The sequence below is a fragment of the Argiope bruennichi genome, chromosome 7, assembly GCF_947563725.1.
Source record: "Argiope bruennichi chromosome 7, qqArgBrue1.1, whole genome shotgun sequence".
Lineage (NCBI taxonomy): Eukaryota > Metazoa > Arthropoda > Arachnida > Araneae > Araneidae > Argiope > Argiope bruennichi.
Genome location: NC_079157.1, coordinates 104,438,213 through 104,453,205, shown reverse-complemented (window position 1 = coordinate 104,453,205; position 14,993 = coordinate 104,438,213). Strand labels below are relative to the sequence as shown.

General features: G+C 25.9%; 1 protein-coding gene across 1 annotated transcript in view; it reads right to left on the bottom strand.

Annotated features, from left to right (window-relative positions):
- Window positions 1–8: 8 nt before the first annotated feature.
- Window positions 9–14,993, bottom strand: part of LOC129976681 (PP2C-like domain-containing protein CG9801) — a 39,732-nt gene continuing 24,747 nt past the window's right edge. Inside the window, exons 2-6 of the mRNA XM_056090385.1 lie at window positions 14,585–14,901; window positions 13,400–13,510; window positions 6,140–6,321; window positions 4,490–4,691; window positions 9–3,672 (exon numbers count right to left, since the gene is read on the bottom strand). Coding sequence (XP_055946360.1) covers window positions 2,720–3,672; window positions 4,490–4,691; window positions 6,140–6,321; window positions 13,400–13,510; window positions 14,585–14,901 — 1,765 coding nt within the window. The 3' untranslated portion in view covers window positions 9–2,719. The remainder of the gene's footprint in view (window positions 3,673–4,489; window positions 4,692–6,139; window positions 6,322–13,399; window positions 13,511–14,584; window positions 14,902–14,993) is intronic.

The following is a 14,993-nucleotide window of genomic DNA, read 5'->3' as shown; positions in this document are numbered from 1 at the left end:
ACAATAAGTTCACACATTTCTAGATGTTTATTAATGCTCTGACAACTGCATACAATTGATAATATTCAATTACAATGGTCCTATCTGTCTTACAGAGCATTTGACAATGGAATAATATCACGAGAGATAAGAGTGACTAACAATGTACATAAATCTAAAGCTCCACGTATATATTTAAAGTTTGTTATAGAGAGATTAAAAAGAGAATAGTTATAATTTCTTAAAAATTTTTTTCATCTATTTAAAACTACATATGAAAGCTTCTACAATAAGGTGAATATTTGTCAAGTTTCAGACCATTTGGTAAAACTACATTTGTTTAATTCTATGGAATATAGTTTACACTTATCAATCCCAATGAGATAATTGCAACAAAAATTAACATTTTTAAATGGATCTTTAGAGAAAAATCAATTAATGCACTGAAAACTTCAAATAAAAACATTTGATCAATTTGGCTTGGAAGATCATTGATTTGAGCGATCAGATTAGTTAACATTTACAGCACCACATTATACTTAGAGTACAAAAATAATTTGCTAAATTTATGTTTTACATTAAAATAAGGCCATTATACAAATCAATAAGGCTGAACCAAAGATGTCCACATAAAAATTTTAACATTTTTCCAAATTAATATAGGTTTTTGAAACTTACACTAATGTTAAAAATTTCATTAATATTAAATGAAATATAAAAGTATTTTAATTTCATACAATACCATTTTCGTGTCGGCAAAATAAAGTCATTTAAAGATTTAATTTGATAATATAGAAAATAGAACAGTTAACTGGATGACAAAATAGCACCATAACAAGTCGTTTATTAAATGATTAAAAATAAATTAATCATTTAAAAAGCAAGAATTATAAAAAAAAAATCACTGCAGAAAAAATTTCAACAAAACTTTGAACTTTATGTGGACATCACAAGAAAAACACTTATGCTGAATTATAGCAAAGTAATCAATAAACTTTTTTTACATATATTTTAACAATATAAAAAAATCACAATAATAGATTATCCCAATAAAAAAAATTGCTATTGAAATTAAATGCTGTTGATCCATTGAAAAGAGTACAAAAGTGAATTTTCAAAATATAGCAGTGCAAACAAAATTCTTATTTACAAATACTCAAGATTTATATGTCTCAACAGATTTGAATTTTATATGCAAATATTGCTATACCATACAAAGAACAATTTTTAAAAATTTATTCCATGTATAATATAGCATTTTTCATTTACAAGACTATTACCAAAAAAGGTCACAGTATGCTTCTGCATACAGCTTATTGGTAGCTATGTGTTGGATATACACCTGACTTAAATACATATCCATCACATAGTAACCAATAAGCTATGAGGCGGATATGTATTTAAGTTTTAGTAACGTTCATTATAATCGTTTACATTTTAATTTTATTAAAGATGATCAGTTACATGAAGCTCATAGAAACTCAAAATACAACACAATGCATAATATTTTGCTCCCCAAACATCAAAAGAAAAAGAAAAGTATTTTGATTTTTATACAGACAAAATCATTATAATAAATACAGCTTTTTACAATAAAATAATGGTATAAAGCAAGTTTAATTTCAGAGTTAAAATCTGACGACTGGAAAATGCATAATTTTATAAAACTTTAATAATGCAATTATATAGAGAGATATAAACAAATTTTCTAATCAATTTAAATGCTTCTTTATATGCAGAATGAAGTGAAATTTTCCTAAATGTCCTGGACTATTTAGTTTTCAAAAAACTGTGAAGCTTATAAATATATTTTTGGGAATTTTCTAAAAAAATCCATGATTTTTTTAACCCTGTTTAACAATACTGGTTTATTTTTTTATATCATTATAATTGTTTATATGTACATGAAAATTTGTAGTCATTCTAATTAAATAAAGAGCATTAAGTTGAAAAGGGAAGAAAAAAATAATTGGATTCAATCAATGCAGAACTACTATATTGTCAAAACTAAGAGAATTTTTAAGTTTTTATCAGTTATTTTTAACTATATGAACTATCAACTAATGAAATAATTTGGCGTGAACATAACCACTAATATTCTAAAAGCATTTTAGTGTAAGAAATACAAGAAATGTATGTCATGTTCCAATTCCAATTATTATATTTAAGTACAATAAATATGTCTCTTAAAATACTGTTATCATTCATTTAAAAATCAAGCTGAATATTCAAATAAATTAGTTGAGCCAATTTACAGCACACAATTCTAAAATCAGCTTTTGTTTCAAATGTTCCATGCCAAATCCTTCAACTGATATGGTTGATGTGTTCAAAAAATAATACTGTGTTCTATTTAAATCTTACTCATCTAAGTCTAAAAAATAATGATAATGAACATGTCTCCGACTATGATGACTTTTCAATCATGTAAAAGAAAAGAAACATTACTAGTACAATACGAAATGGTAAATTTAGTACCTAGTATAGTTATTGTTCTTATGTATGCAAATGTAATACACTGAAGTTTAAATGATAAATTTAAAAGAAAAAACCCAAAAATAGGTGAAATATTTAAAAACTATATAAGTCCATTCGGAATATCCACAAATAACACAAAAAAAACTTTAGATCACATATGGATGTATACTGTCCATACCATAATTTGAGATCACTGCATATGGAAAGAAAATAAGTTGGCAGTGAAAAAAATAATAAAACACTAAAATAAATTTTAAATACTTCATATATTGGACTCGAATCGGCAAAAATTTTCATCTGTTTTCATACCTCTTGAAACCTTCGAAATATTATTATTGTTATTATTAACTGCATTTGATTGGTGACTATGATGATGGTGGTGATGATGTCCATGATGATGATGATGCCCAGATGACTTATTGGTCTTGTTGCTCGAAGCAACAGGAGATTTTGAATGATTTTTGCTTGAATCCCTTGACCTATGGACAGGAGAATGAGGCTTGTAATTTCCAATGCGACAGGCAACAACAGAAGCATGGTCAAGTTTCCCAGGAACAACACAGAGCTTGTCCCCAACTTTGCGACGGCGAGATCTCTGGTCTGCTGTTGTATCGGGTTCATCCGCATTGTACAAATCAGGATCTTCAAGGATCTTCCGTTTCGCAGCAGTCAGTTTCATTGCAAAATCAATGAGGATTTCACACAGTTTCTGGGAAGAGGTGAAACCTTTCTCATTGTCATTCTGACCATTGTTGAGAAGATCTTCCATCCTCAGAAGTGTCAGCTGGTGTCGCTGATGAGCTTCAACAATGGGAAGTGGTGGATCAGTGGATGATACCTCCAATGATTTTTTAGACTCTTCATTGTTATTGTTACTGCTCTGTCGCTTAAACCTACTTTGTCTTTTTGAAGTAACATCTTGGCTGTTACTATTTTGTCTCTTGATGCTAGAGCTGGATTGCTTGGACGATTCTGACTTGCCAGCTTCAGAGGATTTGCGGTGGGGTTTCTCGGGTCTTTTTGGAATGGCAAATTTCCCAACAACAGGATCAAAATTATCAGAGATTCCATCACTGCAGAGGAAGACATAATCCCCTTGTTCTGCAATGGTCATGGAAACAGTAAGATTGTTTAATTCAGGATTAACTCCATCAACTGGTCCAAGTGCTCCTAAAGCATCACGCATATCTCTCATAGAATGTATGTCATGAGATCCTATAAAATACGTTCAATTTTAATCAAATTCACTGTTTTACTTATAACTATCAAATTCATAATTTTAAATTTATTTTACTATTATTACTTACGTCAAAATTCTCTACTGAAATACACTTTTCGAATCCATTTAATACAAATTATACCTACACCCCTAAATTTCATAAAAATCGTTTTCAAATAAAATAATTTTTTTCGATATTACTTTCAATACCGAGAATATGGATTGACGATACGCAGATTCTACAAGGTTAAGTTATAAGGTTGATGCTATAACATTTGTGTTGGAGAATAAAAATATATTTATATTTACTACTGAAAAATAATTAATAAAATCATGCAACTTAACTTAAGATTAGGTTCAAAATATGCAAGACACAATATTAAATCTGAAATAATAGATTCTAGAATAGATAAAATTTAAATTTACTATTTTAGATTCTGTCTTAAATCTGCAACTCTCCCAAACCATCTTTGTTAATGTTCTCTTTGCATTGAAAGGATTGAATTGAACCACTTACACATAAAAATCTGCCTTTTAGAGATACCTGATTATGTTACATACTGAATTATTGAATGAACATTTTTCTTTGAAATGCCAGTATCAATTCTAAGATACTTAATTTGACATTTTAAATTAAATCATTGTTTAATTTACAGACTGTGCAGAAAAGTTCTAAAAAGTCAAATGTTTAAATAAAAAAAATTAACGGAACAATTTTCATTTCAAAATAAATTACAATAACTTTGCTTGAAAAAAGTTGCAGGTTTTGAGTAAAAAAAATGCATAGGCATTTAAAGAATTTAATTTTGATACCTTGTGTTATTTCTCGTACTCCATGCTTCTGGCTGTAAATGTATGCCAAACTGTCACCAACATTACATGTGCAAATAATGAATTTGTCAGAATTCCGCATCTGACACACAACAGCAGCACAAAGAGTCGTGAGATTTCCTTCCTCTTGCAGGATTAAATTATGAGCAGCGTGAAATGAACGGAGAAGACAGACGAATATGTCCTGCAAGGAATCATACCTGATATTTAGAAACTCAATGTGTTAAGCCAGTCTTTGCTATATAAATATTATTTATAATAAAAATAAACACTAAAATTATTATAAGCTTTAAAAATTCAATAAATTGTCTACAAATGAATAGTAGCATTTACAAAATAAATATACATTAACTATACAAGAAAAAGATATTACTAAAGAATTTACCAAAAGAAAGCAAAAATCATTATGGATTTTAGATTTATTAAAAGTTTTACCATTTTTACATTTCGAACAATTACAAACTTGCAACAAAGAATCAACATAAATAAAATTTCATTTCCATTTTTTTCCCTTTATTGGCAGAATTTTTTCCTGTTATGCAAAGCCAATTGTTGTATTAGCCACTCACTGTGGTTTAATTTGTCCAGGGGTTAATTTGTAAGATAATGCAATTTTAACAGAGGTATAACAGGGATAAGAAATGATTGAAAAGAACAAACATAATACAAGCTTAAAATGGGGGGGGAAACCCTGTACTTCATAAAATAATAAATTGTACCAAATATAAACATTGAGAAGTAAAATAAATATGATTAATTGAACAATAAAATGAATAAATATATACAAAATGTGCCTGAAATATTAAAAAGAGTAGAATTATTGCAAAAAAGAAAATTAATCCAACAAAAATTTATGAAAATTTATTCCAAAAATGTTCAAATTCACATTTCTACAAAAATTTGAGCGAAGTATTCAACTCTCACTGTATTTTGCAAATTTTTATATTTATAATCTGAATATTAATATTGCAAGTAACAAGATGCATTTTGCATTATGACTGAAGGCCTTTATAATATTATGATTGAATTATATGACTATCAAAATTTAAAGTTTTAAAATATTTTGGATGAAGAAGTTATTAAAGTAAGAATTGCATAAAATATTTAATTATTAAAATTTTAATGAACATTAAGATTGGGGAACCAGCTGGTTGCCAAAGGCGGCTAGTATAAAATTATTTTCTTCATTTAAGAAAACTTAATAACAATGAAATTTCAAATGCAAATGTTGTCATTACTTAATAACTAAATAAGTTGAATTATTCATTCAATAGATCAATATACAAAAATTTCATCTAAATGTCTTCTTTGCCCTGGACAATTTCAGTTCAAATAAATAAGACAATTTTTATATATTATTCTTTAATAAATTTGAGAACTTAAACAGAAAGCAAAGCAAGTATCCTTATTTTCGTACTTTCAAAACAATGTTATAACAATTATAATTAGAAAAAAATACCCAAAACCATACTTATAAAAATTTACAGATGTTATAATCAATACCTTCTCAATATATGCATAAATTATCAATTAGCATAGTTATGCAAATAAAAAGTATTCTATATTAAAAAAAGTATTTTTTACATGAAATAAACATGAATGACCATATTAATTATATGAATAACCACATACCATAGTGGTCTCTATCCTTCCCCCTTCTCTGTACAACGCATTGTTCAAGTAATCCATACATCCATGAACAGCACATCGAGCAGCAAGGCAAGATTTTTCGCCCCAATTCACACCGTCAGCAAGAACTAAAACTGAGCTATTCTCACGCAGGCAAACTGCAAAAGCATCTGCTATTGGTTCTCCTACAAATGATAAAATGTTATAATATATTTTCAGAAAAAAAATATCTTATTTGAATTAAGATAACCAAATCATTATAAGCACAATGAATTTGGTTTTTTAAAAAAATAGTTTTTTCCCAATCAGCATGGTAGCAGTAAAACATAATAATCAGAAAATTAATAAATTTTCTTAAAGAAAATTAATAAATTTTTTTCATGAACATTATCCAACAAAATTGTGCTTTTGTGCACAATTTGATGACTACCATTAAACAGGAAATTATTTAAAAATATATTTCAAACAAATCAGGATAAAATTTCAATATAAACAGTATTGATGATACTATGCACAACATTATGAGTATCATTTTCACCTGATGCTATTTGTAAGAATATGATAAGTTGAAATTTAATTTTCTTTCTAAATATATGGCATAAGAAAAGAAGATGATGTAATCCAAGATTAGGAGAATTAGTAATTTCGGAATGTATTAATATATTTTCAACCAAATATGTATACAATATTTCAGATATGATAAACAATTTTTATTTATAAACATTTAGAAAAATAAAATTTGCAATTTAGAGAGCAAGGTACAGTGTAAAGAAGATATTTCTGTATATATAAGATAATCAAGTTCATATTTTGAAGTTAATTGCAATCATGAACTAAATTTAGCTACAATCAAATCAATTACTGAGGTTGGTAGTACATAAACACCAATGAGCAATCAAATAATCAGTGAATAATATTTGAATGGAATAATCTAAGATAGATGTCATAAATGTCTTTGAAACACGATTATGTATAATAAAATTATAGCATTAATCAGTTTTTTTAAAAAAAAATCAGTCTTATTTTGGGTATATGTATTAGTTCCAAATACTTTAGAAACATATTCTGGGGTATTTAATGGAGAGCAATAATACATACAATATGCAAAATTTCCCCCATTCTGTGAGCTTCAGTTATAAGTGCTTATAAAAAAAAAAACCACCTTTCTTTGGTAAGCATTTTATGTGCCAGTTTTTCATATAATTTTTAAAATCTAGAAAAATGAATAAGTTTTTTTTTTCACATAATAAATCTTATGTATGTATTTCAATAACTATATATTAATATCTAAAATACAGCTTTAAACATGGCATACTTATACTGACAATGTAATGTCATATGCCTTGCATTTGTGTGTGTGTGTGTGTGTGTGTTGTACAGCAAATAAAAATATTTTTGTTGATTTTTCTAGATTCTTCATTATTATAGTCCTAGAATCTGCTAAAAGTGATTTTTCATGTTAATACTAAAAATAGACCAGAAGTGAAAAGAAATTGCTGATCAGTGCCATGGAAGATTTATCACAGATTGCTTTAAATTGCAACCTCACAAATAGGAATTTTCATCACTTCAGCAGTAGGTCTAAAATCATCCTGTTTTCAGTACAATATTTTTTTTTACTAAATGCAACAGGCTTTCAAATTATTTAAATTTTTACGCACAAAAAAAAAAGACAAAATTTAAATCCAGTGAAGTCTAATATTATTATTAAAGCAATATTCATCAATTTTTTAAAAATTTGATTTATAACAACTGCATACTTAATATCAATAATTTACAATTTTCATAATAAATATTTAAAAAGAAATATAAATTCAAATAGTATTCTTAATATAAATTCAAATAGTATTCTTAATATAAATTCAAATAGCATTCTTAATATAAATTCAAATAGCATTCTTAATATAAATTCAAATAGCATTCTTAATATAAATTCAAATACTTTTCTTAATTTTACTAATATACTTCATAAGCCATATTATAATAAATTCTAACAAAAAGCATTAAAAAATTATGAAATTTCAAGCAATATGATTTATTAATAAAAGTAATCAATAATTTTTAATAAGTTCATTACTGTTACATAACAAAAAATTGTATTTTGATAATTACAAAAACGTATTTTTAAAAGAGCCTGTGTCCTTTAAATAGGTTTATAGGTTAAAAAGGCTCAATATCAGGTTATACTTTATTTCTCTATAAACCTACAAATAATTCCAAATACCTTTAAATAGTAGTAAACAGCTATTGAAAACAAAACTATAATAGTTTTATATACTTAACGTTTTAGGCAATATTATTAACTGAATGATTAAAGTTGCATGAAACCATTGTAGCAAATGTCAATATAACTCAATGCATAAAATTTAAATTTTATTTTATTTGTATTTTCTGTGACAACATAAGAAATAAAACCTCAAAAAATGAAAAATTTGTAGAATTAGCACCTGAGTAATCTTTTATAAAAATATTCAAGTTTCAGATAAGTTGTTAATAGAACAAAATACCAACAATATTAATAACACAAATTTAATCATAAAATATTTCAACTTTGAAACAAATAAGATAGTAGAGTTATTATATATCTAAAATTTTATTATTTAGAAAAATATTAAACGAAAATAATTACTAAGAGAAATGAAATTCATAAAATTAGGGCAATGATTAGAACCATATGAGAAAAGGTTTTAAGTTATCTGTTATAAAAAAAATTTCATCATTATACAAAAAGATGTACAAATAGAAGAATTACAATAAAACTGAAAGTAATTCAAAATGAAATTCTAGCTGATACTTTATTCTAAGGTATTGATCAGAGCCATGGAAGAGAATCACAGACTGCTTCAAAAAATTTTGAGCAATCTCCTATGGAAAGGTTTCATCACTTCATCAAAATATTTAAAAACAGAATTAAAACTAACCGAATCCAATAAGCATGAAATTCTAGTATAGTTTATTCTAAGGTGTTGATCAGAGCCATGGAAGAGAATCATAGACTGCTTCAAAAAATTTTGAGCAATCTCCTGTGGAAAGGTTTCATCACTTCATTAAAATATTTAAAAACAGAATTAAAACTAACCGAATCCAATAAGCATGAAATTCTAGTATAGTTTATTCTAAGGTGTTGATCAGAGCCATGGAAGAGAATCACAGACTGCTTCAAAAAATTTTGAGCAATCTCCTGTGGAAAGGTTTCATCACTTCATCAAAATATTTAAAAACAGAATTAAAACTAACCGAATCCAATAAGCATGAAATTCTAGTATAGTTTATTCTAAGGTGTTGATCAGAGCCATGGAAGAAAATCATAGACTGCTTCAAAAAAATTTTGAGCAATCTCCTGTGGAAAGGTTTCATCACTTCATTAAAATATTTAAAAACAGAATTAAAACTAACCGAATCCAATAAGCATGAAATTCTAGTATAGTTTATTCTAAGGCGTTGATCAGAGCCATGGAAGAGAATCACAGACTGCTTCAAAAAATTTTGAGCAATCTCCTGTGGAAAGGTTTCATCACTTCATTAAAATATTTAAAAACAGAATTAAAACCAACCGAATCCAATAAGCATGAAATTCTAGTATAGTTTATTCTAAGGTGTTGATCAGAGCCATGGAAGAGAATCACAGACTGCTTCAAAAAATTTTGAGCAATCTCCTGTGGAAAAGTTTCATCATTTCACCAAAAGAATTTGAAAACAGAATTAACAATAAAACCAAAATCGAATATAGCATGAAATTCTAGTACAGTGTTTATTCTAAGGTATTGATCAGAGCCATGGAAGAGAATCACAGACTGCTTCAAAAAATTTTGAGCAATCTCCTGTGGAAAGGTTTCATCACTTCATCAAAATATTTAAAAACAGAATTAAAACTAACCGAATCCAATAAGCATGAAATTCTAGTATAGTTTATTCTAAGGTGTTGATCAGAGCCATGGAAGAAAATCATAGACTGCTTCAAAAAATTTTTGAGCAATCTCCTGTGGAAAGGTTTCATCACTTCATTAAAATATTTAAAAACAGAATTAAAACTAACCGAATCCAATAAGCATGAAATTCTAGTATAGTTTATTCTAAGGTGTTGATCAGAGCCATGGAAGAGAATCACAGACTGCTTCAAAAAATTTTGAGCAATCTCCTGTGGAAAGGTTTCATCACTTCATTAAAATATTTAAAAACAGAATTAAAACCAACCGAATCCAATAAGCATGAAATTCTAGTATAGTTTATTCTAAGGTGTTGATCAGAGCCATGGAAGAAAATCATAGACTGCTTCAAAAAATTTTTGAGCAATCTCCTATGGAAAAGTTTCATCATTTCACCAAAAGAATTTGAAAACAGAATTAACAATAAAACCAAAATCGAATATAGCATGAAATTCTAGTACAGTGTTTATTCTAAGGTATTGATCAGAGCCATGGAAGAGAATCATAGACTACTTCAAAAGTTTTTGAGCAATCTTCTGCAGAAAGGTTTCATCATTTCACCAAATATTTATATATAATATACATATCATAAATATTTATATATAAAATACAGAAGAATATACAAATGCTTTAAAATTACAAAAGTGATGAGAAAAAAGAAAGAAATGTAATGATGAATTTCAGCAAAATTTGCTGGTCAAATTAAGTAATTTCCAGAAAAAAAAAGAAGAAAAAAAAAACGTCATTTCAGCGGAAAAGGGGAAATAAAAAACCCTGCAGTTTTAAAGACACAACTACAGTAGGTAATTTTGTAATTTTTTATGATTTAACTACCGAGTCTTGAATATCACATTACATGAAAATAACTTTAATTTTTCCAACTGTTCAATTAAAACTGATTCTGTCTGTTAAGTAAACTTCTTTTCAACAATATATTTAAAGTAAATATTTTTTAATTAGTGATATCTCATGAAATATTGAAACCTAATTTATTGCAGCTTAGCACATTTTTCAAGAAAAAGTTTTTCAGGTATAAATAAAAAAAATAAAAAACTGTTTATTTTTTTTTATCAAATTTGCACTTTAATTTATTTAAATTTTACAATGAAATATTACAAAGCATTTCATGAAGTACATCAATCTTGATAATAAATTGTAATCTAGCAAAGTGTAAAAGATAGTAAAAATATAAAAAAAATGATAAATATGATGTTTGATGATGATTGAAGCAATATTTGATGATTGAAGCTACGATTTAAGCAATATTGATCATTAGAGAATTACTGCATACAAATATCGTTCAGTATGAAAATATACAAATATGTAAAACATTTAAATACATAACACAAGTTTTATTTTTATATGGAACCCTTTGATGCTATTGTTAAAGTTGTAAAAAAATGGATTTATATTAACTGCATGTCACTAGCCAACTTTAATATTAATACATGCTATTATTGAACACAGTGAAATTTTAATTATGAAAGGATCTATTAATGTTTAATCTTTGGTATTTAATTGCAAGCATGTGATTAGTTTGCAAGTACAATAAATACACATATTTCAATGGCACTCAATATACAAAAAATACAAGCAATTTATTTATATTACCTTTTAAAATATTATCTAAACCTTAGCAAAACATGTAAATTGTTAAGACATAAAAGTTGTTCTTCACTTAAATATATCAGTAGGTAATATATGTATATATCTAATATACAGTTAAAATTTTACTATTATATAAAATTGATTGACTCTATAATTTATGACAAAAAAAGAAAAAAATACTACATACATGTCATATAGCGAAATTCCTTAATGCCGTTCAAAGTTAAAACATTTCCTTTTTCTCTTTTCAATATTAAATCAGTTTTTTTTTTGTTTTGTTTTTACTTTTTAAAATATTCGTTCTGAAAAGTAATTTTAAACATTCAAGAAAATATTGTTTTGAGTGATTAGATAACGCAATAGTAATGAGCACATGCTTCAGAAGAACACAACTTGCATAAAATATAAATCATTTATCCAAGATATCTTTTAAATTCTTTCAATCCTACTATAAATATGCTAACAGATTCTTTGCATTCAAATTGTGCCAAGCAAAATTCAATAATCCATGCTTGATTAAAATAATGAGACAGAAAAATTCATCGAATACAAGGAAGGTCCAAGTTTGTAAAGCCATGCTATGCGAAAACCAAAATATAAAAATTTATGTTACTGGAAAATCAAATGTACATGTAGAATTCTGTAGTTTAAGTTAAATTTAACAGAATGAAACAATAAAATCACTCCAAAATATCGCTTAAAAATCCTTAGAATTGATTGAATATGTATAAACAAAGCAATGAACTTAAATACATTGGACATACTGGCCATTGTTTAAATCTTTGATTAATGATGGATTGAATCTGAAATGATAGAAAGGATTGAATTTAATTATAATGCTATTTATGTCAATCATAAACTGATTGATAAATCCAATTATTCATTCTAAAAACAAACAAAAGATATGGCAAATTGAAACCTATTGTTATAAAGTCAAATGAGATAGCACAAGCTTTTAAGAAATGTGAAAATTCTAAAATGGTAAGTGGTGTTGCCGGATTCTTCAACATTTAATATTTAGTAACAATAAACAAATTTTATTAAAATGTTAAAAATAAACAAGTTAAATTAATTTTATTTCTAGCAATTTATTAATATTATTTTTCCTTTTTATAATTTTAGATTTAATCTTATAAAGTGAAATTGGAATGTTTCCAAATGTCATACAAAGGAGAATTGCAAGTAGAAAATGCATTTATACTCAGAACTGTTTGAAGTAAAGAGAACTGCAACCCAGATCTACAAAACTATTAGATCTACAAAAAAAAATTAATATGGTATTTGAAGCTTAGAATAATTTCTATGTAAGTGTAAAAATTATTCTAATATTTGATTTAGTAATTAGAATAAAAGCATACTAACAAATATGCAAAAAGTGACTGAATTAAATCCTAGATAAGGAAAAATTTTATAAAATAAAATTGTGAGTACATCTAGAAGGGAAATTAATACAATGATCGAGAGAAATGCGACAGATAGAAGTAATTATTTCCATTCATTACATGAAAGTGAATTATATAAATTATTCATTTTTAGTGAAATGAATTAAGTTCCTTACATTAAAGTGAGAAATCGTGTTTATTAAAATAAAAATATATGTGTACACATTTGCAAAAGTAGATTCATGATTGCAATATCATAAAATATTTTTTAATGTCTAAGTATTTAATGTATTTGTATTGAGACGCTTAAAAAAAGATTAAAAAAATTAAGCAAAATTTATATTAACCTGCATTAGCATTTGTTACAGGATGTTTTTCATATAAAGTTGTTGCAATACCAAAGGCTCTTTCATCTGGCTGATTCCAGTTTTTTATACCAGCTATTTCATCTTGAGAATCTAATAAAAATAAAAATATACAATTAATCCATTAGAAATTAAACATGAACATCACAAGAAGCCAAGCAAATACATTATACAGAAATTATAAAAATTTTATTATTTTTTAGTTATTTCCAGATTTTTATAAATGCTGGAAACATTCAATTTCTTTAAAATATCAAATTCACAGAAAGAATATAATAATATTTATTTTAATACATTAAATAAAGTATTTTGAAAAAAAAAACACTTTTGATATTTTTTTAGATTTTGTGACATTTTGAATATATATATATATATTTAATTAATATTATATATATTTTGTGACTATGATATACATATTAATTAAAAAATCAGAACACCAAAAAAATTCCAAAACCATTTTTCTGAAGATTTTTTAAATAGCAAAGTAAAGTTCACTAACAAAAAAAAAAAAAAAAAAAAAAAAATCATTTAATTACTTTTATATATTAAAAAAAAACTTTAATCATTTTAATTTTTGATCAGAGTAATGCATTTCTACATATAGAAAAGGAATAACAAAATCAATAAAATGTATTTTAAAATCAAGAATTGGAAGTATCACAGTCATGTATAATAATAAATAAAGGTTAATAAATAAAATTCTTGAATTCTACAAAGAATAATTTGCAAAACAGAGAGTTAATTAATTAGGAATTGCAATATTTTTATAATTTCATATTAATATAATTTCAAAAAGTTTTATAGTTTTTTTAATAGCACTTCTTAAAAATATAATCATTAATACAAAAAGTCTCTTTAATCAATTTTCCTATACAATAGTTTATAATAATACAATAGTTCTTTCTATAGCATAATTTTAGAAATATGAAACAATTCAAAAGGAAACAAGTAACTTCAGAAAGAAGTGCTTTTTTTTCTTCATTTCAAAAATATTTTTTTTAAAATAGAAGTTGATGTTTCAAAAATTTATTATTTAGAATGGACGTTAATTTAAAATATTTAAATTACTTATTATTAATATAATAAGCATTTTTATTAAAAGTTTAAATTAATTACTTTTTATTAAAATTTCCTTTAAATATTTTTAGTATATTTAAAATAAAGTACCCTGATTAGATAAGAGCTGGTTATCTTTATCAGAAATCTGTTCAATTGTTTTCTCTTTGTTGTCCACAGGATTTGTATCATTAATGTTGAGTTTATTAATGTTCTCAGAACTTGATTCATCATAATCTTCGTCTATAAAATCGACATCCAAATCTAGGTACTCGAAAGGTTTCTGTTTCCGGTTTACTTGCGTTAGCCCTCCATTTGGACCAGTATGAGCAGCAAGAACAACCTTTGATAGTTTAGCAACTTTTTTCATCGGCAGGTCATAGCAGCACTTGCCAAATATTATTTCCGGTTGATTTCGAGTCAATTGTCTAAAAAATAAAAGTAAAAAATATTACTTATACACAACCAGTAACTATAAAATTAAACAGGTTAAGAACGAGAGACAGTTCTATTCATTCGC